At 50.3% G+C, this 23,843-nt stretch overlaps 1 protein-coding gene across 14 annotated transcripts in view; it reads right to left on the bottom strand.

The window, feature by feature from the left end:
- Window positions 1-243: 243 nt before the first annotated feature.
- The window catches only part of LOC115334876 (DAB2 interacting protein), a 211,742-nt gene continuing 188,142 nt past the window's right edge, over window positions 244-23,843 (bottom strand). For 11 of the 14 annotated variants that reach the window (XM_029999645.2, XM_029999644.2, XM_029999648.2 and 8 more), the window contains 8 exons: window positions 20,709-20,945; window positions 18,882-19,083; window positions 18,052-18,230; window positions 15,537-16,410; window positions 12,473-12,625; window positions 8,532-8,734; window positions 7,414-7,501; window positions 244-5,772 (listed from right to left, as the gene is read on the bottom strand). In XM_029999645.2, coding sequence (XP_029855505.1) covers window positions 5,605-5,772; window positions 7,414-7,501; window positions 8,532-8,734; window positions 12,473-12,625; window positions 15,537-16,410; window positions 18,052-18,230; window positions 18,882-19,083; window positions 20,709-20,945 — 2,104 coding nt within the window. In that variant the 3' untranslated portion in view covers window positions 244-5,604. The remainder of the gene's footprint in view (window positions 5,773-7,413; window positions 7,502-8,531; window positions 8,735-12,472; window positions 12,626-15,536; window positions 16,411-18,051; window positions 18,231-18,881; window positions 19,084-20,708; window positions 20,946-23,843) is intronic. The other 3 variants (XR_003921283.2, XM_029999647.2, XM_029999646.2) reach the window with 3 other exon arrangements.

The raw sequence follows: 23,843 nt of genomic DNA, 5'->3' as shown, positions 1-23,843 counted from the left end.
GGGAGAGCTGCGGGCCCTTGGACTCCCCTAGTGCCCAGCCCTCCCCCAAAACTGCGTGACGGGCACTAAGACGGGAAGGTGGTGGTCAGCCAGGCTATGGCTGAAATGCTACTGGCAGTAGCGTTTCAGATGATTTGTCTCAGGAGACAGATAAGACAAATACTCGTGTGTGCAGGTGGCCAGCATGTGTCAGGATGCTCTAAAAACTGGAAATGACTGAGTAGAGGTTCTGGAGCACTTATGTAAAATATCTAAATAAATCTTTAATATTTCTAATTGCAAATGTACATAAATTGCACGGCCACATCATTTCTTTGAACACCAACAACTTTCTCTGTACATTATTACATAGTTTAAAAGGAGCTGAAGGAGATTCAGCAAACACTTCCACTTTGCTTTTTTGTTTTTAAACATACTTACAAAAAAAGATTTGTTTTTCTTTATAAGAGGATATAAAACATAGCGACTGCTTATCAGGAACAAGTATCAGCCTAAGCAGATATACAGAGAGAGGTATATCTTAAGACACAGTGATGTATGATAAAGGAATATGTGAACATGGAGACTGCACTCTGGGGTACCGGTAGCTGATGCAGAACCACATGGCATTTACAGCAATGTCACAGCTCAGGTGATTTGTGAAAGTCAATGCTTGAATGTGACACCCTTTTTCAAAGCATGGTTGTTTCTGAATGTTGTGCAACACCCTCGAGATTGGATTTGGTTTGTAAAGCCCATCAGCTGCATGTTAGCATGCTGCTGTCGTCCTCCCTCTCCCACCCCCCCATGTGTAATTTTCCCCAAGGGAAAAGAAAAAGGCAACAGTTATCTGTGCAGGGTTAGAGCAGGGCTTGGCAGTTCTCACCAGCCGGGCAGGTGCCACACATCCAAGCCTTGTGACTGAGTAGTCTCCTCTGGAATTGCCCTGAGGAGTCAGAGACCTACGTGGAGATGGTCAGCGTCCCTTCTGTGGCCAGTTGAGGGATCTCCTGCTGGCCACGAGGCCGTGCGCTCTGACCCACATCAGGTCCCGGTGGCCAGGCTGGAGGCCTGGATTGCTTTCAACGCAAACCTTTGGGAAGGAGGTTGACCCCTACAGTGATTGCAGGCGGGAAGGACGGAGTGCTGCAACAGGAGCCCTCCCGCCTGCCCCAGGGACAGTGTCACAGTTGTTCCCTTTGGACTTTCTGCTTCACGCTCTCCAGGCAAAGCTACGGGTTATGGACAGGGCAGTGACCTTGGTGGAGCTGCTGGACACCACTGGTCATAGGTGCTGCTTTCAGAAAGGCATCTCCCCGGGGCTGCTACCCCTGCCGTGGGATCGCTGGGGGAAACGAGCCCCTTGCAGATCAAATCCATGAGCCACACCTTGTGGCTGTCCTGGCCGAATGCATCAGGGCATCTTCCATCTCCTGTGACTAAAAATCCTCTCCTTGTTCATCACAGAACAGACCTCAGTATGTTTTCTATTGCATCTGGGTATGGACATTAGTAACAGGGAAAAGCCTATGAGTGCTCTAACTTTGGAAATGATTGATTAGTTGCTGATTGCTTTCCTAGGAGAGCCTGTGATGCCTTGCTCAGGTCCACCAAGTCCCTTCTCCCTTTAGGAATATTTGTAGTAGCAGAACCTGTGTCCTGCACCCTGCAGTAACCTACGGGGCTGGCTGCCAGGCCAGAGGATTCAGCGTGTTCTCACAGTGCAATCAGTGCTTTACAACTGCAGAAGCAGAAAACAAAACCAACCAGACTTAAATGACGATGCAGAGGGACGCAGGACTCTTTGGATGGCGGCAGGATTTGCTTAAACTGGTGAGGGGCTGGTGACTACACTGTAGTATTAGCTGGCACGGGGAAGGACTTAGGTCCCTCCAATCTTTTGGCACTGAAGCCATAATCCCTGCCCAAAATGATGATACTTACAGTCTGCAGAGACCTTGGGCTACTGTTCAGTCCATTTCATCCCCCTTCACACAAACCTCTGCTCATTTTTCAGAAGCGTTCGCTACAGTTTAACAAAACCCCAAATCAAAACTCTTAAAACAGAATCCTTGAGATGGACCAACCCTCAAATCTGGATCCCTGGCTTCTCTCTCTCCCCTCAGATCCCCAAAGCGAAGAGGCTGAAATCATAACCTGCGTCTGGATCCAGATTTGCTAGCTTGAGTCCACCTCTCCAAAACAGCAGTGAGATACAACCAAATCCTGACTGAATAAGCAGCACCAGAAGTAAGTTACTATATACAACTGTTAGTGAGATAGATACGTTACAGTAAACACTGAAAACATTTACAAAAAAAATATTAAGACTTGTATTAAGATAGAAATCTGAGTGTTTGTTTTGTTTACACTTTGACGAGTTTGCACTAGAACAGCCTCTTACTGTAGAAAGCGCAAGAACAAAAAAGAAAATGGAGCCGATCACAAAACATTACGGACAGTGGTTGCTTTGCTCTGGTGCTGCAAGCACCTCTTGGGATTGCCTCTGGTATTGCTACGCCAGATACCAGGTCCGAGGCCACGTCGGGTAACCTGGCCACGCGGGGCTCGCGCGCGCTCACACGCTCTCGCTGGCTCCTTCGCGCTCGCTCACGCACACGTGTGCGCGCACACACACTCACACACACATAGATAAATGTACAGTTTATAAATAACAGAAACACAAACCGAAGTAACAGAACTGAACTGAGCCTGGATCTTAAAACCTACCCCCAAACCTTTTTAGGGGAGGGTCACGTTTAGGTCCAGTTGTTGACAGTTGCAGGGGAAGGAGACAGGGAAAAAGGGGGGGGGGGGGGAATCTACTGTAACAAGACTTTGTCCTGAATTTCTTTTCATACTGGCTCAGGAAACTAAGCAACAACTCCAGAAGGTGTTGGCACTGGAACTTTTAAGATTTTAGTAACTCGCTGTGGAAGGATTTAAGCATTCCTGCTATTTCAGCAGAACAATGTGTGTTCAGTAATTTGCAAGTTTGAGGTTAACCAGGAGTTTCTGACAGATTGGGGCAGGGGGGGAGCAGTGCCTTGGCTTGTGGTTGAGGAGAAGATTAAGATGTACTGTGCTTAGCTTCAGTACTAAACAATTGTTTTGTGGGTGTTTCTTTTTTCCAGCTCTTACGGAGAGCACTGACTGCATCCCAAAATTACTTCCGTGTATGAATGGAAACACGTTGCTGGTGGGGCGCCTGCCCCCGTGCCCTGTTAGCGTTTCCATTCCTCTATGTTACTTCTCTCTTGAAAAACTTCCGTGTCTCGCAACACAAGTTATTTTGGAACTCAAAAACAATCAGCTCTAAACATACATCTCAGGGCAACAGCGGTTTAAAATAGTCTTTTTGCAGGGTTCTTATAATGTGTTTGACTCTGAGACAATGGCAGATGTTAAGTGTACGTACCCAAAGGTTCACAGTACCCTGTATATTCCTAACCTGTCTGGGTCTTTCTCCAGTTGTAACCTTGTCAGTTTTGTGAGGTTCTTCAAAGCCATCTGCGCTAGTCTCCAAAATTCAAAGGTGACTGTACTTGTCATAAATACTTAGTTATTACTTTTCTCTGAGGAGCTCCGTATGGGGTCTGCTGTGTGACTGCACCACTCTGCAGGCGTTGGCGGGGTGTGGAGACCTCAGTGCAACACGTTCGCTCCTCCAAGGACCAAGCCGCACCAGGCTTGGCCCAGGGCTTCCAGGGAACAGAAAAACGTTTAGGAAAAAAAGCATCTTTAATTTTGAAAACAATTGCATGTGGAAGAATGCTGTTAATGAGCCTTATGGCTGTGGGGCAGCATGGCAATGCGGAGCTTACTGGCAAACAGTGTCCTGCTCAGGCAGCCTAGGTAGTGTGAGGCTGGAGACGGTACCTAAGCTGTGCAGAGCTCAGTGAACATCCTAGTCCCTTTGACTGTACATTTACACATGGCAGGAGGAGCTAGGACAGGCGTTGAGCAGTGTATTAAACTTTAGTGGGAGAAATAGGCAGATGTCCTGTACACTGTACACTGTCATCCGTATCTCAGAGAAATCTCTCTGGCTCTTGGTACGAGTGACCTGCTCTGAGAGTGGGAGTCATGAAGTACTAACTTAAAAAAACACAAACCAACAAACACACCGTGGCGGCAGGTCAGCGGCACAATCCCCCGTTAAGGAGGTGACCCCTCCGCTGAGCACAACGTGTCTGAATGTGCCGAATCTGCGTGTTTCAGCAGTTAGGAAAGTCTAATCCTGGCTTATGCCTGCACAGTGCTCCTGACAAGGGGGCTTTCGGTGGTGGCTGCTGTTCTTGTTGGTTACTCCCTTATGACCATGTTTTACATTCTTCGAGCCGGTTAATTTCCATGCAGTGCTCATTCCCAATTTAAAGAGGACAGTATTCCAGAAAATGGGATCTTTTTTTTTCTAATGCATACTGTGAAAGAAAAGAAATACAATTACCGATCTTCATGGTTCTTCAGGGCTTTTTCTTGTTTCTTTGTCTGTTTTTCTCCCCAGAAATAGTAAAAATCTCTGCACAGAGCATTACATCCCCACAACGAACCCTTTGTCAAGCAAGAAGCTGGCCATTTCACGTAGCCCCTCACTCCCCCTCTACCACAACGGGCACCAGAAATCCAGCCCCTGTACCTCATTCACAGCTCGGGGACCAAGCTCAGGCAACATTTACTTTATTCTGTGACTAGAAGTATGTGCGTGGGGACAGTGCCTGGGGCTACTGCTTACAAAGACTCTTCCCCATTATTTGTGAGAGAGCAGAAGCTGTAGAGAGGAATCAAGTCGCCATTCTCCGGGTGCCAGCTCCTCCCTCCACTTGCGTGCCAGAGCCTTGGGCTTGCTCTGCTCCCCTGGGCTGCCCAGGGACCCCCAGGAGCCCCAGCAGTACCAGTCATGCCCTGCTCCACTGCCCTGCCACCGTGGTTCCCCATGCAGCACCCCTTTGGCTACCACATCGCACAGAGTGCACCCTGACCTTTCATCTGGACTGTGCTCCCTATATGGGCGGAGTTAATTAAACACTAATTAGCTGCGTAAATGCCCCGTGGACAGTCACCCGCTGTAAAAGTCAGTGGCCTCACAAAAGCCACATAAGGAAAGACGGCTGGGCTCAGCTCGGGGTTTGCTTTGGGAGAGGGCTGTGCTCCAGGGGGAGTCACAGGAGGAGCGGGCCAAGCTTTGCTGCCATCCCTCGTACGGCTACATCCAGCAGCACACTTTAACTGGACTTACTCTGCCCAGCTCCCTTTATTTCGCTTACTGCAATGCCAAGGACGTTATTCCTTGCTGGGAGGGGTGAGGCATATCCTTTGGGCAGTTTAGAAGGAAAAGATTACTTTTGTTTAAACATTAAACACTGATTTAAATCCAACAGTGACAGCGATTCTCAAATATATGTTATTTCCTTATGCCACTCATCTCACACTCGATCTTTCCGTCCCCTCAATGTGCTGGCATTAGCATCTCCCACAAAGGCTCAGTCAAGCGCGCCGTCCGCAGTAAGGAGCTGGTTTCTCTGGGGGGGAGAGAGCAGCCGTTCTTTGAAGCCGCGGCTCACACCTGCTGCTGCACGGTCTCTCTGGCCAGGCCTCCTCTCCTGCGGCAGCGCCCTCCACGGGTTAACAATTACTGCTGTTTCTGAATTCTCCATTCTCTGTAATCTGCAATTTAGTTGGGTTTGTGGGGGAGATCCCATTACGTGTCTGCATGCTGTACCTCTCTTTCAGCTGAGTAAGGGCACTCATTAACCGTGCGTTGGCAGCATCCAATGAAGCAATGCGTTTCTCCTGCAAACAAACAGGCAGAGGGGAACAGTCAGTGGAAAGGCATGGAGACCTGTCCCTCTGTGATGCCAGGACTCGTCCTGACACAGCGACCCAGAGGCCTTTTGGACCAGGACCTTTTTCTTTGGCGTTCTTAGGTGTGGGGTTTTTAAGTGCTCAAAGAAGGGCAGCATTTTTTCAAATCCACTGCTGTTAGCAGGGCCACAAATGTACTTTGCCTGTGCAATGAGCTAAATTCATTTTAGCATCCTGAAGAAAATGGAGGTAACATGGTTTCTCTAATTCTTCAGTTATACAGAAATTCATTGTACTGTTTGCTCTAACTGCAGCTGTTACAAAGATTACAAGATTTCTTTTCTAAAACCAAGCTCTCCCAAGATAGTTACTCCTGTCAGTGTTTAGCTGATTTTTGTTAGCGTAAATTTATAGTTCAAATGACTTGTGGCCTCCCAGGGTGGCTTTGATGGCAACTCTTACCAATTACAGTATCGTAAGGACGGGAGCAAGAGCTTCCATGCTGCAGCCTGATTCTGCTACTCCTGCTCTTTGACACTGAACAAGTCATCATCCCTCTCTGTCTGCCATTAGCACAAAGGAACAGAACCAACTCAGAGGGGCACAGTAGTTTGCTTGTGTGTAACTTTGAAGGTCCATGTATGGACAAGTCTAACGCTATTGTACAGCCTGAGATGACAAAAAGAGAACAGTTTAGACTGCCTCATGGTAAAAGCCTCACATGTAACACAGAAAATGGCAGGAGACAGGACAGCCTGTCGAGAGCTGCTGGCAGGCTGCAGTCTGCACTGCTAGCACCTTACGGACGCCCCTGTATCTGCTAGGCTTTGCTGGAGTGCAGAAGGGAGTATGGTGATTTACTAGCTTTGAACAAATTACTCTACAGAAAAACAGTGATTCTTTTTACAAAGTTACTACTGTCTCATCTCCTTTTTAATTAGCTATACAGTAAATTAGTCATGAGTAGTGACTCACAAGTGATTAATAGGGTTGTTAAGAGTAAGCCTAGAATATACTATCACCTAGCCACAACCTGTAGGAAGGCCTAGCTGCTGAGAAGATGCTGATCTCTGCCTAGACAAATTAAAATATTATGGACCGTATTTTCAGATTCTCTTTTCCAAGCATAGTGTTTTGCACCCATCATCTGATGCTCCTCTGCCATTGTAATCCAAAGCAATAACTGTGCTTCCCAATCCTGCAAGCCACAACCCAAAGGCTGAAAAAACACGTTGGCTTTGCTCTGGCTAAGCTTTGTTTGTTCCTTGTATCCAGGTCCTGCAAACACAACTGGAACAGGAAGCACCAAGCAAAGCTCTGGGGACCTCAGACTGAGCCAACAAGGGTATGATCCTTCCACAAACTGACTGAAATGTGGTCATGATCCTTCCACAAACCTCCCCCCGCCATCCTCTGTGTCACCTGCCAAGCTCAAAGGCTGGAAACAGCTGTACGAATGCAAATGCTGTGACAGTAAATCGCATCCTACTGAAGTCTGAACAGCTCTGTCACTGACTGCAGCTTGCTGCTGACTCACCCATGTGCACAGTCTCGCCGTGCTTGAGCTGGCACTGCTGCATGGCAGGGAGGCTGCATGTTGGCAGACTCACCCTGGTATTAGGGACTCACCTGTGCATCAATAATCTTCTGCTTGGAATCCACGGCAGCCTGCATTTCTGCATGGTCCTTCTTTAACTCCTCCTCAACTGACATCAGTCTGGTAGCCAAATGGACAAGAAAAAAAAATTAGATTTGTTGGACTCTGCTAAGCCCAGATACTAGTCTCATACACATCTAAATCAGCCACCCAGAGTGAACAACACAGATCATGTCCTCATTTAGTCCTTGACACCAAGGAAGCAAAGAGGTGATGTACATCTCTGAAGTGCATACATAGGAAGAGATATGCAATACCAGAGAAGCTAGTCTACAGATGGAACTGGCCTCACATAGCAGCCCCCATCATCCATACCAGGTCAAACCGTCTCATCTGAAATTGCAATGCTGAGGCACACACAGAGATCCTCCCAGGACCCACAGTTGTGCTTTCGAGCACAAAGGAGACAAATCATTGGCACTACCTCTTCTTACACACAAACCAATAGTTTAGAATCAGTCTTTTTTCTGGCTCTTACTCTTCTCTAGAGCTCTCTATAGCAGACTGTCCCAAAGCTTAAGTGATACAGAACAGTAAAGTCTGACCCATTTATGGGGGCTGATTAAAAGCATTAAGTTGGCTTGGCGCAGGTAAAGGTGAAGCTAGCTGCACTGGAACAGTGTATGTGCTAGACAAACATAAACACCACATCCCACTGGGTGGGAGAAGGGGATTTATAGTTAGGAGTAATGGGATGGTGATAAGATCTTCAGGGAAACATCAGGAAAAGAACATTTTGATCTTTACATCTATCGCTTATATGAACAGAAGAGCAAGCCTGCCAGAGCCTCCGAGAACTGGGGCAGGCTGCCAGCTCTCCCCTCCTGAAGTTTTGCCTTTGTCAATCAGGAAAATGTCAGGGTTTTTCCTTGTCCCAGGTAACACAGACGGGGGGACCCAAAGAGTCAGTGCTTGAAATCCCCTGCAGGGGCTGTAACCCAGAAGGGCAGGAGTGAATAAATGCTGGAAAACCCACATGGGAAACCTGCCTGCAGCTCCAAAGAAACGTGATTCTCCAGAGTGGGGATCAGCTCTAAATGCCAGCCAGGCTGCGTGCCTGTCATCTCCAGCACTCCCATCTCCCCTATACCTGCTGATGATGCCCTTCATCTGGATCTCCTTATCCTCCTGCTGTCTGCGGAGCCGCTCCTCACTCTCCTCCAGCCTGGCCTGGTACTCCAGCATCAGCTTCTGCGTTGTTTCCTCCTGGCATTTGAAGCGAGTCTCATATTCCTCCAGCTTCTTGTTGGAGATGCGAAGCTTGTCCTGCAGCACCACTAGGTCCTGCTGGTACTACAGCACGCAAGGACAGACACAGGAGGAGAAAACACATGTGGCATGTTACCTAGTAGGGCTCTGCCCTTGCCAGGGTTTCCCCATAACCCAGTTATGCCCCTCTCCTTGCATTAGACTAGCTGCAAACCCGTATCAGATAACCCCGCTTGCCGACACCTCCTCTTCAGTCTTCTCCACACTGCGCTAGGAGCGATGCTGCGTTCCACTGGGCAGGCAGGTCACTGGCAGGTTCAGAGAATGGGTTGTTAGCAGAGTCTGGCATTTCACATGGGGAATGCAGGTTAGAGTGAGTGAATGGCAAACGCATCTGGCATCTTCCTCACACTAACAGCGCAGGGCTAAACGCAGGCAGGAGAAGCTGCACTGGTGGGATTTTGGGTTTACACAAGCTCTTCAGTCTAAAACGATAAAGGTGGGCGCTTTGGACGTGCTGGAAGCCAAGCACAAGCTGTTAGTGCTGCCTGCCTCCTGCCAGGCAGCAGGCTCTGCAGCAGTGACAGACGTAGGCACTGCTGTCTCGGCACAAAGTGGTCACCCTCCATCAAGGCGAGGGCAACTGGCTGGCGTGAGCAGGGGCAGTGAGCACTACTGCCTTTTGGGGCGCAGGATTTTAAGCAACACGATCAGATGTCAAACCAGGGTTCCATCCGAGAAGAGCTGCTGCATGAAGCCAAGACCCCACAGTTGTACTGTTCATTCAGATGAAGCTAAAAATCAGCAGCAGAACAATCACATGAAGCAATTAAAAAAATTAAGAGCTTTCTAACTCAGTAAAACTGGGTTCAGCTATTGCAGAAGCACACCATTCAGTACAACTTGCTTTGCTAAAGGAAAAGTCAGTGTGTAGCTGTACAAAAACCCCCGACTTTAACTTCAAAAAAATCATCTTTGGAAATTTTCTTTAAAAAAACCCCTCAACTGGAATAACCTTAGAATTAACATGCAGCTGATAATTTGACAAGCTGCTTTTAAAGAGTCAGATACAGGAAAAAGACTTCGATGTGAGTCATGAAGTCTGTTACAAAGCTACAAGTGTTATTCATGAATTGACAGAAATGCACTTAATTGTGTCTTGACTTGGCTAGCTGAAAATACGGCCTTCCCCTCTGGCCATTGCCATGTGTGTAAGCACTCAAACGATGGACTTACTTACTTACTTACTTGGTTGTGTCCCACTTTTGGGGAGTTTCACCAGCAGATCAGCTCGTGAGAGGGGAACGCAGCCAGGCTGCTGCCCATGTACCGGTCAGCTGGACCCCCCGCCCATGTAAATCCACGTTGCTTTCCTAGTATCACTCCACTAACTGACTGGCTGACAGCAAAATTAACTGTAACGCCCAAGGACTGAAAATTTCTGATGCTGATGGCCTTCCTGAATTGCCGAAGTATTCGAGCCATGGCTGGCAGACGGGCAGGACCTCTGAGCTCCTTCTGCCTGGGCAGGGACAGACACAACAGATCCCTCTATTTTTCCTTTAGCAAAGCTTTTACTGCGGCACTCAAACGACACAGTTTGCACACATAACCTGGAGCGATGAGGGAACACAAACGCCCATACAGTTGCACAGAAGCACTAAAAAGTCAGACAGAAGGGAGTTGCTTGAACAGGAAAGATTAAATACCTACCCTAACCTTAAAATAGGAGCAGCATAAGTGAGCTCAAATGATAGCAGGAGAGGCCTCAGAGACCGAAGGAGTCGCTCCTGTCTCTAGAACATTTGTCTCATTCTTGGTTACCATTCATGTCTTACAGTAATGGGGAGAGAGATTATGCTAATGGTGATCTTTAATGTCAGTGACTGATGTGACAGCAAAGTAACAAAAGATGCTGCATGGGAATGAGACAGCAGGCTCCTGGGAGGTGGGGACTCCCTCTGAACTTGGGACAGGGACTAGTTTGCTGCAATACCGTCAGAGTTTGTAATCCTACCATTGTCTACCTTGAGCAGGACCTGTGCTGGCGAGCCCGTCCCCACAGAGGATGGGGTGAGCCTGGCACGTCCTGGGGGGCAGCGGCCTCTTGGGCTGGCACGGAAATAGAGCAGTCCCTGTGAGTGCCCACCTGGTAAAAGCTGAGCCCGTTTCACAGGAAAAGGTGCCAGGAAGGGGATTAGTGACAATGCTTGGCATGCACCGTGTCCATACCGGAGGGCCATCTGCCTGCCTGCGGGAGCTGGCAGGTGTGAGCTGGACAAGGCCAGCACACATTTCTTAGTGTGTGGTCCTTCAGCATTTCACCTCACTCCACTTCCACTGCAACAGCAAAGCTTGCCACTGTTGTTCTCCGTTGCAGCCTCGAATGAGCACTGAACCCTTTTAGAAGCCCTTCAGTGACTAAATGCAGCAATAAGCCAGTGCACGATGCACCAGTCTGACAACACCTTCTCTTCGATTTGCTGCCTACTGGTGTCTCTGCTTAGGTGGTAGGCAAGATTTCTATACCTCTGCACACAAAGTCTGCTAAACATGTACATTTTTTCTGTCAGCTGCTATCTGATCGGTACATGTCTGTGTACTTAAAGCAATACCCAAGGAGCAGAAAGACAGTAAGAAATGGGCTGAACTCTCACAAAACTCTGCTACACTCTTCCTGGGTCACCTTGTACCTCCCAGTCCCTATGATACCTGCCTTTGGCATTTCACTTGAATTTAACAGGTGACAGTCCCAAAATGATACAGCACAGCAAAATGAGAACAGGAAGGCTATCGTAACAAAAACAGAAACATGTCTGTGCTGGAAAAACAGGGAAGAGGCTCAGGGAAGGTGATGTCTGCAGTTCTGTGGGACTGGGTGGTAACACAAGGCTGGTGTGACAGAGGAGAAGCACATTGAGGAAACGTCCCAAATGCTAACTGTGCCCAACTGCAGCGGTCCTGGCAGAGCCAGGCTGCTGAGAAAGCACCTTGCAGAAGCAGCAATCAGCAAATATGGGATCTTCTCAGCTCTTGACTGCTGGATCCTTACTTCTAACCCTACTTTGTCACCCCTGGCCAGGCCTACTCTGTCTCTTCCCTGCTTGTCCCACCGCAGGCTCATCTGGGAAGGAGGGGACATGAGCATTACCCTCTGCTTCGCGAGCAGCACAGGGCCTCTCCGGGACAGTGGGCTCAGACCAAATACTCTGGAACTGACTTTCTGACAGACCCCCAGATTGGTCAGGCCCTAGTCTGTGTGACACAGCCATAAGCTCAGGGCGATGTCACTGCACCACTGAAGTCACCCCAGGCCCCGGTGGTGTCTCCGAGACCAGAATCTGGACTTAATGTTTAGGTCTGTTTACAGCCTTTTGATATGGAAGTTGCTTCTTGCTAGATGTCCCTGTTGTGAGGCACGAGGCTGCCTGTACCTTACTCTCATCACTTTTATAGGTGTGCTTAATTCACTTTTTAAGCTCTCTTCCCCTACAGCCAGACGGAGTAGGAATGGGGGAAGTAACAGGCACTAGCTGGTGTCAGAGTTTGTTGCAGAGCAGCACCAGCACTTGACTCCTGGCTTCTGTTTTTCTTACTTGCCTTCATCAGAGGGTAATTCCAGTCACTGAGTGTGTGAAAACCTCCCAAACCTTCCCCAGAATTGCCCTGTGAGGCTGAGCAGGGCAAAGAGCAACCTGACACCCCTCTCTCCTGGGAGGGACTGCCACACAGCCCACCTTTTCCCCAGGGTGCTCAGATGAACGACATTCAAGGAAATCCTCTCTCTATTTAGAAACTTGTTTCAATCCAATCAGGTTTTACCTTTTCTGCTTGGCTGAGCTCGTCCTTATTCCTGAGCTTATCCCTGTGCTTGGAATCTGGGTCAATGCTTTCATCTTCTAAAAACTGCATGTTCATATTCAAAAGCCAAGCAGCAGTGCGGTCCAGGGCATTGGGGTTCACAGGAGAAGGGGCCTACAATGAAACATACAACCATAACAAAAGAAAAACCTGTAACAGAAATGGTCATGAAGCTGGTGAGAGAATTTCCTTCCAAGCAAGCCCTCTCCCCTGCTGCTCAAACAGCAACGAACAAGTCTGAGCTACCAGAGCAGTCAGGGCTGGGGGGTAAGAACAACTCCTATTCTGCATCTGCACATGATTTTAGGTCAAACAGCCTTTGACAGGCCAAAGTCTTCCCTGTGCCACCCCCACAGAACAGATGTACAACGGAACACTGCAGTGGGGTCCTGCTGAAAGTAACGGGCCCAGGTTTCTGAGCAGGTCCTGTCACCTCAGAAGGACATGACCTGAGAAGGCGGCGAGCTGCAGGCAGAGTGGCTTGACGTGGTATATTCACTCTGCAAGCAGAGATTTCACTCAACTCTTCAGCATCTTTTACTGAGCCGTCCTTTTGCTTGCTGGGGAGATGTCGTACAGATAAAACCAGCTCTGCAAATGGAAACGCTACTTTTGGTCACGCAGGTGCCTTCTTGGAAAAGAAAGTTTTCTTTTTGGCTGAGACTACACTTAGGATGCTGGAGAGGTCTAAATGCTCGGTATCTCAGTAGTTCATCTCTAGGTTTGTTCACGTAGCTATGGGAGCTCAAGGAGCAGTGCTGTTCCACAGTCAGAGAGCTAGACACACAGCTGCTGCTTTTCAGTCCTAGCCTGGGCAGGGACTGCAAATGGCATTGCCTAAATATTTTCCAACCACATTACAAGGTTGAGGAAGTGAATCTCCAGCTATTTCCCCTCCATCCTGGCTCATTATAAACTGCAGTAAGCAGTTTCTTGGATGAACACAAGGGATCTGGATGACTTGGTCAAGGGAATTCAAGATAACAAGTCAGAAATGTCGGGGATTTTCTCCTTCATTCAAACCTCTGGACAGTAAAGAAACCTAGTCACCGGCAAGAAGCAGAACAGGAGGTTCTGTACGCAGAAGGAGTGGGGACTGGTTTAGTCACCTCACTGGGGTTGGGGGCTTTCTCATGCCATCTTCCAGTCTGGTCTTCTACGTCCAGAATTTTAAATCAGAAGTTTCAGACTCAGCTCATGAACATCACTTGCTATAAATCCTCCCTTGGCTTGTGGCTTTCTGCTTTTTCTTGCATCTCCAGCTCGGGCACGGCACCTGTGTTGGCTGCTCAGAATTTCTGGCTCCAAGGAGCAGTGGCCACCCGGGTTCATTTCAGCAGCGTAAAGGCCACTGGTAAAGGATGTCAGTGAACACAGCTCAGCCCACTGTGCATGAGTCCTTCTGCCTCTTTCTTCCTTCTCTGAAGAAGTAAAAAAGGACGTCTCGTCTGGCCTGGGACAGTTTGGAAGTCAGTTCAGCAGATGAACTTACAGAAGTAGAGGAAGTGCTTCTGGCTGGCACGAATGAGGTTCATGGACTTCTACTAAAATGGCCACCAAATGGGATTTCTTTGTTCTCAAACAGTATTTAGTACCACCAACCATGAGCAAGCAGCTTCATTATGGTCTACAGATGCTGCTAACATAAGTAAAATGTGCAGATTAAGGGTAGGAAAGGCATTCTGAGGACTTCAGGTCTTGAGGAAACTTTGAGAGGACAACAGGGGTGGGTGGAGGAAAGATCTGCAAAGACAACTTGGCCAGGGCTTTCCGAAGGTCACCCAGAGTTCACTGTTGTCTTTCTGGAGGAAACTGCTACCGAACAGGCTGCTGCTGCTTGCAGAGCTGTGTGCCCTCTGTACCTAATGAGTATTGATCCACATTATACAAATGCTGCTACATGGCATGCTTGCTAATGTCAGTGCTTATGAATCAATACCGTATGCACAGAACAGCTCCAGATGGGGCTGATAAAACAGCCTTCAATGGGCAGCACTGACAAAGGCCTCCACACCTGCCTTGTAAAGGAAAGGTAGTTACACCAACTCTGTTGCTCTTTCAACACCGTACTGCTGAAAAGGTGCCTTAATACTGTGTCTGGGCTGAGATGCAGCGAGCTCTTGCCAGTTGTCCACATTCTCTGGGTTTGCATTACTTTTAAAACTCTTCCTTTAGGCACTGAGAGGCCCTACTGTGTTAATTTTCTATAGGGTTAGCTCTGAAATGTAGAACGAATAAATGAGCGCTAGAAAAACAATTCATCCATGCCAGGAAAACCAGAGGGCCCAGGGTCTGTGACCTACTGCTTTCAATTTTAGCACCACGAATAGCAAAACTTATTTCTGTGCAGACCAGCATGCGGTCTGGGACCTGAATCACTGCAGAGCTCTGCACAGCAGGAACTTCACTCTCGACGGGGAGCACACTGCTTCCCTACTGCTCTCACCTCCCCTGAAGCACTTACAGGAGGGTCTCGCAGAGCAAACAAATAGGAGCATCCAGGAGTGCCGTGGCTCCGCTGGGACAGGAGCTGCAGCAGGGAGACTCTTAGTCACAAGAGAAGATTAGGGCCCGGTCCAAGTCTGGGAGATGGCGCGGGGTTGACTATGGCATGGGATGAATGCCTGGGCATGGAGAGGCAAAGCAGTGACAAGATGGTAGCGCAGGACAGAGGCATGGCTGCCATCGCCCTCGTGTCTCTGCCACCTGCCGCCCTGCGGCAGTCACACGCCAACGTGCCACGCAACGGAGGAACGCGGAGAATGAACACTGGTCTGCGTCCCCTTCCCCAGAGGGCCTCCGTCTCTCCGTCCCTCCGTCTCAGGCCAAGCCGGGTGCAAGAGCCGAGGCGCGTCCCCGCATGCAATGCCGCCACGGGGTCGGCACCGATGCGGTAACTCAAGAGCCGCAGTGACGTCCCCTCCCACCGCAGCAATGCCCACTGGCCGGTTTCTTCTCCGAGTCCGCGGGCTGAGCCCTGCCCGGCCCCTTCAACGCCCAGAGCTGGTACGGCCCCCAGACTCACCTGTTTGTGCATCGTGCGCTGCTTCATCTCAGGGCTGTCACCCTTGGAGGAGGAGGACTGCTGCCGGAGGCGGGCCCCGCTGCCAGGCCAGTCTGGCGAGGAGGACATCATGCTGCCGCTGGAGGGTCGCTGGTACTGAACAGTGTTCAGCAAGGAGGGCGGCGTCCGGCCCCGGGTGACAGGCGGGGGCGGCGGGGGCGGCTGGTCTATCCGCCTCTGCGGTCCCGCGCTGTTTTGCCGCGGCATGGTGGGCTGGCCGCCCTTCTCCGTCAGCGAGAGCTGCCGGCGGGCCAGCTCCCCCGTCCGGCGGGTGAAGTCCTCGCTGGCGGCGGGGGCGGCGAAGCCGTGCTTGTTGGCCGTCAGCTCCTCGCTGTTGCTGTGGGAGCTGAGCGAGCTGTGGCACTCGGAGCCGGAGTCGCCCAGGCCGCGGGGGGAGAGCGGCAGCCCGGCGGCCATCTGGTAGACGGGGTTCTGGAAGGAGAGGGGTGCCAGGAGCTGCGGCCGGCCGGGCGCGCTCTCGCCGCTCGGCGTGGTGGGGGTCTGGCCCACCCGGCGCACGGTGGCCATGGCCGTCACGCTGTTCTGCTGAGTCCGTGCGGTCCATACGCCCTGCAACTGCCCGAGGGACGACTGACTGTCATTGAGGGAGTCAGCCGTGCCAGGCGCGTTGGCCCCACTGTCCAAGAGCCGATTGTCCTGTAAGTCCACCATGGACAAACTCTTGCTGCCATTAGACATCTGCACGTCGGGCTCATTGGCCTCTGAGTAACTGGAGCTTCGGGCAGGCGAGGGCTGGGCCCCAGCAGACCTTGTGACAAAAAACAAGTCCTTGTTTTCAGGGGTTGGAGATGGTAACCGTGTGAAATCTATCAGACTGCGGGGAAGTCAGTGCATAAGGAAGAGGAGAGGAAAACAAAACAAAAAAGAAGAGTTGTGAATGCTGCACCGGAGCAGAAAAACGAAATCACTCAGAAGAAATCAGCGTGGCGCAGCTGTGCAGGACGGGGACGTAACCCAGCCCCTGCGGGCGCAGAGGCAGGGCTGGCCCGGCCAGGTCTGCCTGCGGGGAGGGACAGCGCGAGGGGAGCGGGGGGGGGACGGAGGGGTGCAGAGGAGCCCTGGGCCAGCCCTGCAGGAGCGGGCAGGTGTAGGCAGGCGAGCGAGGGGCGTGCGGATGCGCGGTGAGAGCGCTGTGCTGTGCAGGAGGCATCACAGACACGCTCGGGGGGGCTCTGCCTCCCCGGCTGGATCTGCTCATCACGCTGACAGCACGTGTCACCCTTTCTGCTTCCAACCGGCTGTATCCACGCCACTCTCATGTCCCCTGCTCTGTACCTGGGCAGTAAGCTCCTGAGGGCACACTGGCCAATATTTGTACAGGATGGAACACCATGGGGGCCTGATCCACACTAGGCCTCCAAGGGTCAGACAGAGAGCTCTAACAGCAGAGCTAAAGCCTAGCAACTGAAGGTTATCCACCCATTCCTCCTGCTGTAACAGACATTCATGCAATATTGATTTCTTGGGGATATGAAGAAAGAGCTTTGCAGTAGCTTAATGTGAATATACTGCTGATCAAAGATGGTGCATTGTAAGCAAGTATTTGGGTGAAAGCATGTTGTCAGTGATCCTCCATACCATTACATTTAAATAATTGTACCTCACGGTGGGAAGCATTACAGATGAAAGCTCTGATTAGAGCAAGTCCAGCACCATTGCTGCCTTTCATTCCTAATTAAACTGTTAAATATTACGTAGTTTCCACTTACTAACTATTTTACTAGCACAGTCTTTCCATTTGTGTGTGCTCCATTTCATTTTCCACAAACAGAAACATTATAGGTCTGCAACAGAGTCATCCTCCCCATGAATGAAACTCTTTACATAATTAGGCCAAAAAGTAAGTTAGGTGACAATGTCTGTGAATCACTGCTCATCATTAAAAACACCCGGTATTATAAAAACTGGACAAAGTAGACTGGAATTCATTGTTAGGCTTCTACAGTTTGGCAACTCTTAGAGAAACGTCCAGATTTGGATCTCAGTGAATTCAGCACATATATACCCTATGTCTTACAAAGACGCATAAGGCCAATCCCATAAATCTTGCATAGTCAGAGACCTATTGAACTTAATGGCGATACCCATCACTTTGAGGTTAGCACAAACAAGCCCTCAAGTCCTCAAAGGATGAACATTTTACTTCTGCAGCCATATCTCAACAGCTGGGACCAGAACCACCAAGTTCTTCATTTCCCAAGACCACATCCCCAGTTTTGGCTCTTAAGCGACCCGGCATGGAGCCATGTGCTTGCACTACCGCCCACTGCTTTGTCTAGATTCAGAGCTGAACTACATCCAATATCAGTTCTGCGATCGGAAAGCCTAGTCAATGGATCAGGCAACTCCACACTACACCCTGTCCTGTCTGTCCCTGCAGGTGCTCAAGTTTTGGCAGTAGATGAATAGTCAGTATTTCCCTGGTCTGTGGCCAGGCCACCTTTTATGCTCTTACCCAGATAAGTCATTCTCTATCACCATTTTCTGTAGCCCCGCAGAGATGCTGTTGCCAGCGTTAGGCGTGGATGCGGTGTGATCAGCTGTGACCGAGACCTGCACACAGGTTGGGTTACTGAGTGCCGAGTTGACATCCCTCAGGATCCGAGGCAGAGGCCCCAGTTTTGTTGCAGTGCCCTGGGCAGAAAAGAGAGCAGAATTACTACCAACATCTTGTATTTTACTACCAATATCTTGTATTTTTGCTAGAGAACTGTGGGCTTTGCCAGTTGCTGGACAGTCTCTTCAGTGAACCACATTAACAACATTCATTTTCTCCATCATTTACCCCCACCACTGAGGCTACGGGATGTACCAGAACATGTGGCTTTAGAAGCCAGTGCTGCTGTGGAGCAGAGGAAGAAGCATGATTAACAAAGCTCAGATACAGAAGATGACAGCTATAGCCAAACCTGGTCCAGGCCTCTTGACAAAAGTCCTTTTAATTTAAAAGAAACCTTTTGAATCTGCTGGGACAGACAAAATCCTGGTGTTCAGCAGCTGTGCCTTCTCTTCCCACCTGGCCCTCCATCCTCATCCCCCAGTGATAAACAGCAGAGGAGGGAAAGAGCTATACTCACCTGCCTCAAAGAAGGACGTAAAGAATGAGCTACTTCTGCAGCATGTGCAAAGTCTGGGGAAGTGCTACGGGTTAGTAACAGCTGTGCTGTGCACAGATATAGCTAATGGATTGATACCTACTGGACATGGGGAGGTGTGGGGTGTGGTACAGATGCCCAGCACTGGCTAACTGCGCTTCCCCCAAGCCCCTGCAATCCCCCCGGATACCTGCTCTAGTTGAGAAATGACTTCCCAGAGTAGTGAGTGCAAAGTGGACAGTTCCCGGCCCAGGTCAATGTAGCCTTCAAAGCCAGCTGTGTTTGAGATGGTTTCGGGATTGGAAATCTCCAGCAGAAATCTCTGCATGTTAGTCCATTCATGTTCCAGGAACTGATTCATAAAGGACATGTATTCCTCTTTGCTGCCAAACCTATGAAGACAGCAGTACAAATTTCAACTAAATCCTGTAAACAGAAGTGCAGTCAACAGAACGGGTAGGTACATACGCAGGTAAGAATGCCAGAGCCTTCCTCTGGCATCCGAACCCTTCAAAGTCTTTGGGATCCCCAAGTTGCTAGCAGGCACCTGGTACACCTCACTGATCACGGAACCAAAATTTACTCCAGCCTAAACCAGCCAAGTCCTTGTCAGCATGGGATCTCCGCAGTAGAAATGAAGGTGAAGGCTAGAGAAACAAAGCTGTTCTTGGTAACAGAGTGTATCTTACTGCTGGGTCAGGGCACAGCCTCCAGAAATAGGACCTGTCACTGCAAATAAAGAAATCGCAATACCAAGCACCATCAACTGACTGAAGCCCAGTGAATGATGGTGGTAGGAATCCTGCACTCTCCCTGCTCTTCCATGGGCACTGAAGCTAACTCCAGCCATGCCGGCTGCTGCCCCGGCACAACCACTCTGGGGATCAACCAGGAGAGCTACACCTGCAGCTGGGCCAGCCCATTTGTCCCCTTGGGCTTCTTGCAACCTCCTTCTGCCCTCCAAGCACTCCACCCAGACTTCGCTTTCAGTCAGATGTCTTATTTAGAGCACAACAGGGAGGGTCTTATGGTTCAACTGCACCAGCAGCAGTTGGTGCTGTGCCAGTGCCGGTGATTCTGTGAGGAGAGGCTCGGCTGTGTGCCATCTGCAGGACAGCTCAGCTTGATCACTTTGGCTTGACTAATGTCAGCTTAGTTAAAGAGTCTTTCCTGCACAGTGCTGAAAATCTGAAAACCCTTTAGTTAGGGATTGGTCAGGAATACAGAGAATTTCTGTCATCTAGTGTAACACACTTGTATGTCTTCCGTCTGTGTCTGCTTGCATGTACGCGCATCCCTGACTGTGAGTGTGTGTACTAAGCTAGTTTCCAAATCTAAGAAGCTTTAGACAGAAACTGTCCATTCATGTTTCAGAAAGCTCATCATTTTGTTATCAGAGCTCAGGATAAGTAGCTCAGAGCTGCAGCCAGTTGAAAGATTTTCAGAAATCTCTTGCTTTGTTTCCATCAAACCAATGGGCTTAGTTAGAAATTGATAGTGTCCCCATTCTCTTTTCATACCTTCCCAGTTCAGACATCTGCATTTTAATAGCAGGGAAGGTCCCAGAGCTCAGAGGAAGGAAAGACCAGCTCCTGAGCGATGCACACCATTGCTGCTGTTTGGGTTCTGGTCCCGCTGGTGCCTCTGACGGGAGGCAGGCAGTGCACCGCTGCCAGGCATGCCCCGCACAGCCGTCATGAGACAAAGTGCCTGACTGTGCCGGGGCATTCCTGCTGCCACCCTGCCGGCTCGTCCCTGTGGTCAAAACAGCCCGTTTTCCTGCTCATAAAACATGTCCTGTTTTGGAAACTTAAATGATCTCCCTGACCCGACAGCGAGGGAATGGGTCCCAGAGAGACACAGGGGAAAAAGCCAACAGGAAACAGACCCTTTCCACTGAGGAAAGCAGCGACCAGTGTGGGACTCCTGATGCCGGAGCTGTGGCTCTGCCTACACACCCGGAGTTTCCTTCCCCCTCTCCAGACCTGCCCCCTCCTGCCCCTGCACCCCGGCTTACTTGGCAAAGTTAGCGAGGTTCTGGGTGACCTTGGCAATGAGGGTCAAAGTGCGTGCAGTGCGGTCATCCGGGTACTCCTGCAGGAGACTGAAGAGGGACGGGGACATGATGGCCGGACAGAGGAACCGGAGGAATAGGGAGGCACTGATCAGTCGCTCACTGATGTCTGGGCGGCCTCGGTTGCTGCATTCTTGTCTCCAGGAGGCAAAAACTTCTTTGAGCTCCCTTGGGAAGACACTGGAACGACAGAAGGACATGCAGGGATGGCAAGTTCAAGGCCAGGGTGTTCAAACAGCCACACAGCTGTAGCTAAACACGGTGCGTATCAGCTGTGGGGTGCGACACTCAGACCTGTACAACGGTAGAGCCTTCTCACCCTGTTGATCCACAGCAGCACCGCTATCTACACCAGTCACAGGCTCTTGTCCTTTTAGGAGACTCAAACCACACAGGAAAAAGCAAAGCTGCTCCGTAAAGTTGCAGGAGAAGCAGCTTTCATCAGACTAATGTTCCCGGTTGTCCTGGGTGCCAAAACCCCAGACAACTGGGAAGACAGAGATATGAAACAAACCGTGCAAAGCAGCTCATCGCAAGTCAGTTGGCTGTGCACAGGGCACTTCCAACTGCGGGGAAGCTCAGGCACCAAGGTGGAGAGCATCTCCTGAAGAAACGCATCATCATGGGACCCTCTCGGCAGAAACACCAGCAGTACTGGGGTCACCGGCACAGCCGGTGCTTGGAGGGAGCGCTGTGCAAATTGTAATACTCATGTTCAAAGCACCTGGATCAAATCCCACTGTGACTAGTACAAACGCGGAGCCCCACCGGAGTTACTCCAGCCTTGTAACTGCACAGACCTCAGCCTGGCTTTCCTGGATACCAGAATTCCCCTGGGTCCAGCAGACGCTTGCTGCAACAGCCCTTATCGCCAGAGAACTTGCTGCCTGTTTCTGCTCGGCCCTCCCCAGCTCTGGGCTCCCACCTTATCCTGTTCCCAGCATGGGTTATTTATTCAGCTGGATATTCCCACCCACGGGAGCAGGCGTGCAATGGGTCCCACCATGCTGCTGTTGGTCCCCTGGGTCCCTGGTACAGAGCTCCCCACCCGCCCTGGAGGCTGTCCTGGCCAGCAACCACCGTCTTTGTTTCAAAACCAGAGCTGGATGGTACAAAAGCAGACTGAAGAGGGGTCGGACTCCATTTTAGGCCATAAATCTCCTTAACAAACAGCCATTTCAGAGGACGGTTTCCCAGTTTTGCTGCGGGGACTGTCTGGGAGAAGCAAAGCAACGTCAGCTGGCTTCTCACCGGCCTGCCCCCCTCTCTGGGACTGACTGCCCTGCGGTTGAACCTCACCCGAGTCGGGAAGAAGAGAAAACCATGGGAGTTGCATGGCCAGAGACACCATCCACTGTCCAGCGGCAGCAAGCACCGGGTGGGAGGCTCCGAAACGGAGGAGCGCCCAGAGCGAAGCACCCGCCCGTGCACGCTGTCCCGGCGGCAGCACTGCCAGGCCTCTGGGCGAATACAAGGGCACTCCTCCTGCTGCCAGCACTCCCAGTCCTCCGGCCTCTGCCTCCCGGGGCTACGGACACTCACTTCACCGAGCCCAACCGACTGCTCCTCACCACAGCTGCAGAGCTGAGGACCCGCGGGGTTTGCGGTCCGTCAAGAGTGGCACGTACCCTGCATCCGAACAGCCACAGCCTCTAGCTCTGCGGCCGTTCTCTGAGCCAGCGGCGTGCATGCTCAGCAGGCAGAGCCCTCACCCCTCATCTCGTTAATCCGCCAGCCGCAGACCGCACTGCCCGGCCGCACGCTTCCCACCCCAGCAGCCCACTCAGCACAGCACTGCTGCATACGGAGGCCCACGTAGCTGTGCTCCAGGTTTTCAGGTTTCTCTCCGACCTTCGGACATGGGCGGTGACACCCCATGGAAGTGCTTGGCAAATGCTGCCATCGTGTTCAGCTCCGTGTTGGCTTCAGGCTTTCACACTCGTGAGTTTTTACCCTGCGCTTTATAAATAACGTTACCAATGTCTTTGGCTGGATAAATTCTCCTCTGTCTTTGGCTTGATCCATACAATTGGACAAAGCCCTTTTACTTCATGGTATTTGCCCAGAAACAGGAGAATCCTTTAAGCAATTTAAGGCTTGAATGATCAGGACAGGTTGTACAGTTACTGGAAAGTAAACCCTTGAAAATGTATGCACCGGCTGCATACAGCCCGTCAGTACTGTTCACTATCACAGGCTGGGAGACCATAAAAGTTTAATTGTGTAACAGCGGATGGAATTCAGTTAGCCAGCTTTATGTGACAAACGGGCCCATAATTCATTACCCAACTTTCCAGTAACGAGCTTCCACATGCTGAATTTCTGCTTACACTGAAACTTTCCAGATGTCCAAATTATGTCATAATTATAACAATTTTCAGTTATTGTAAACCTTTTTCCTCTCTCTGACTCTATCCGGCAGATGAACATGCACACTCTGGCACTCTATTTAAAGCAAGATCGTTAGCTGTCAGGATACCTTGGCCAATCCCGAACACTCATCAGCCCAATTAATTCCCAAGAACCGCTGAGCACAAAGGACTGGGGGAACCACTCAGAGCAGCAGCTCAGCTGCTCCAGCCTTCCTCGGAAAGGCAGGACTGGAGGAACAAACTTCCCATGCATTCCTGACTTTCCTTAGGTCACTTTTCAAGCCTATTTTTAGAGTGACCTTTTAGTGCTGCTTTCGGTGTTTTTAGGAATACATTAATTCAATTCAAACAGTTATAATCCTCTGGTGACCAAAAGCAGTGAATCCCTCCTGTGAGAGCAGGTAAACACCATTCCTGAGTCAGAGAGTTATTAAGTGGCCCAGGATAAGGTATGGGATGCCTGTAAAAAAATCTGCCCTTTGCTTATTTGTGATAGATAAAGGAAGTCTGAGTGAGCCTCTTGCTGCTTGTTCTCTCCCTGAGCAGTATCAGGAAGAGCAATTCCCTTCCTGGGCTTGCAGGAGGGCACACCCAGTATCCTGGGAGATTAAGTATAATGAGTTTTTAGACCTCAACACAACAGCTGGGATAGGAGAGAAAATGAGAAATCCGTACTATCAAAGACATTCTTCCTCCAATATTATCC

This window comes from Aquila chrysaetos, chromosome 24, assembly GCF_900496995.4.
Source record: "Aquila chrysaetos chrysaetos chromosome 24, bAquChr1.4, whole genome shotgun sequence".
Classification (NCBI taxonomy): domain Eukaryota; kingdom Metazoa; phylum Chordata; class Aves; order Accipitriformes; family Accipitridae; genus Aquila; species Aquila chrysaetos.
The sequence above is the reverse complement of the archived record's forward strand: the minus strand, read 5'-3'. Positions and strand labels throughout refer to the sequence as shown.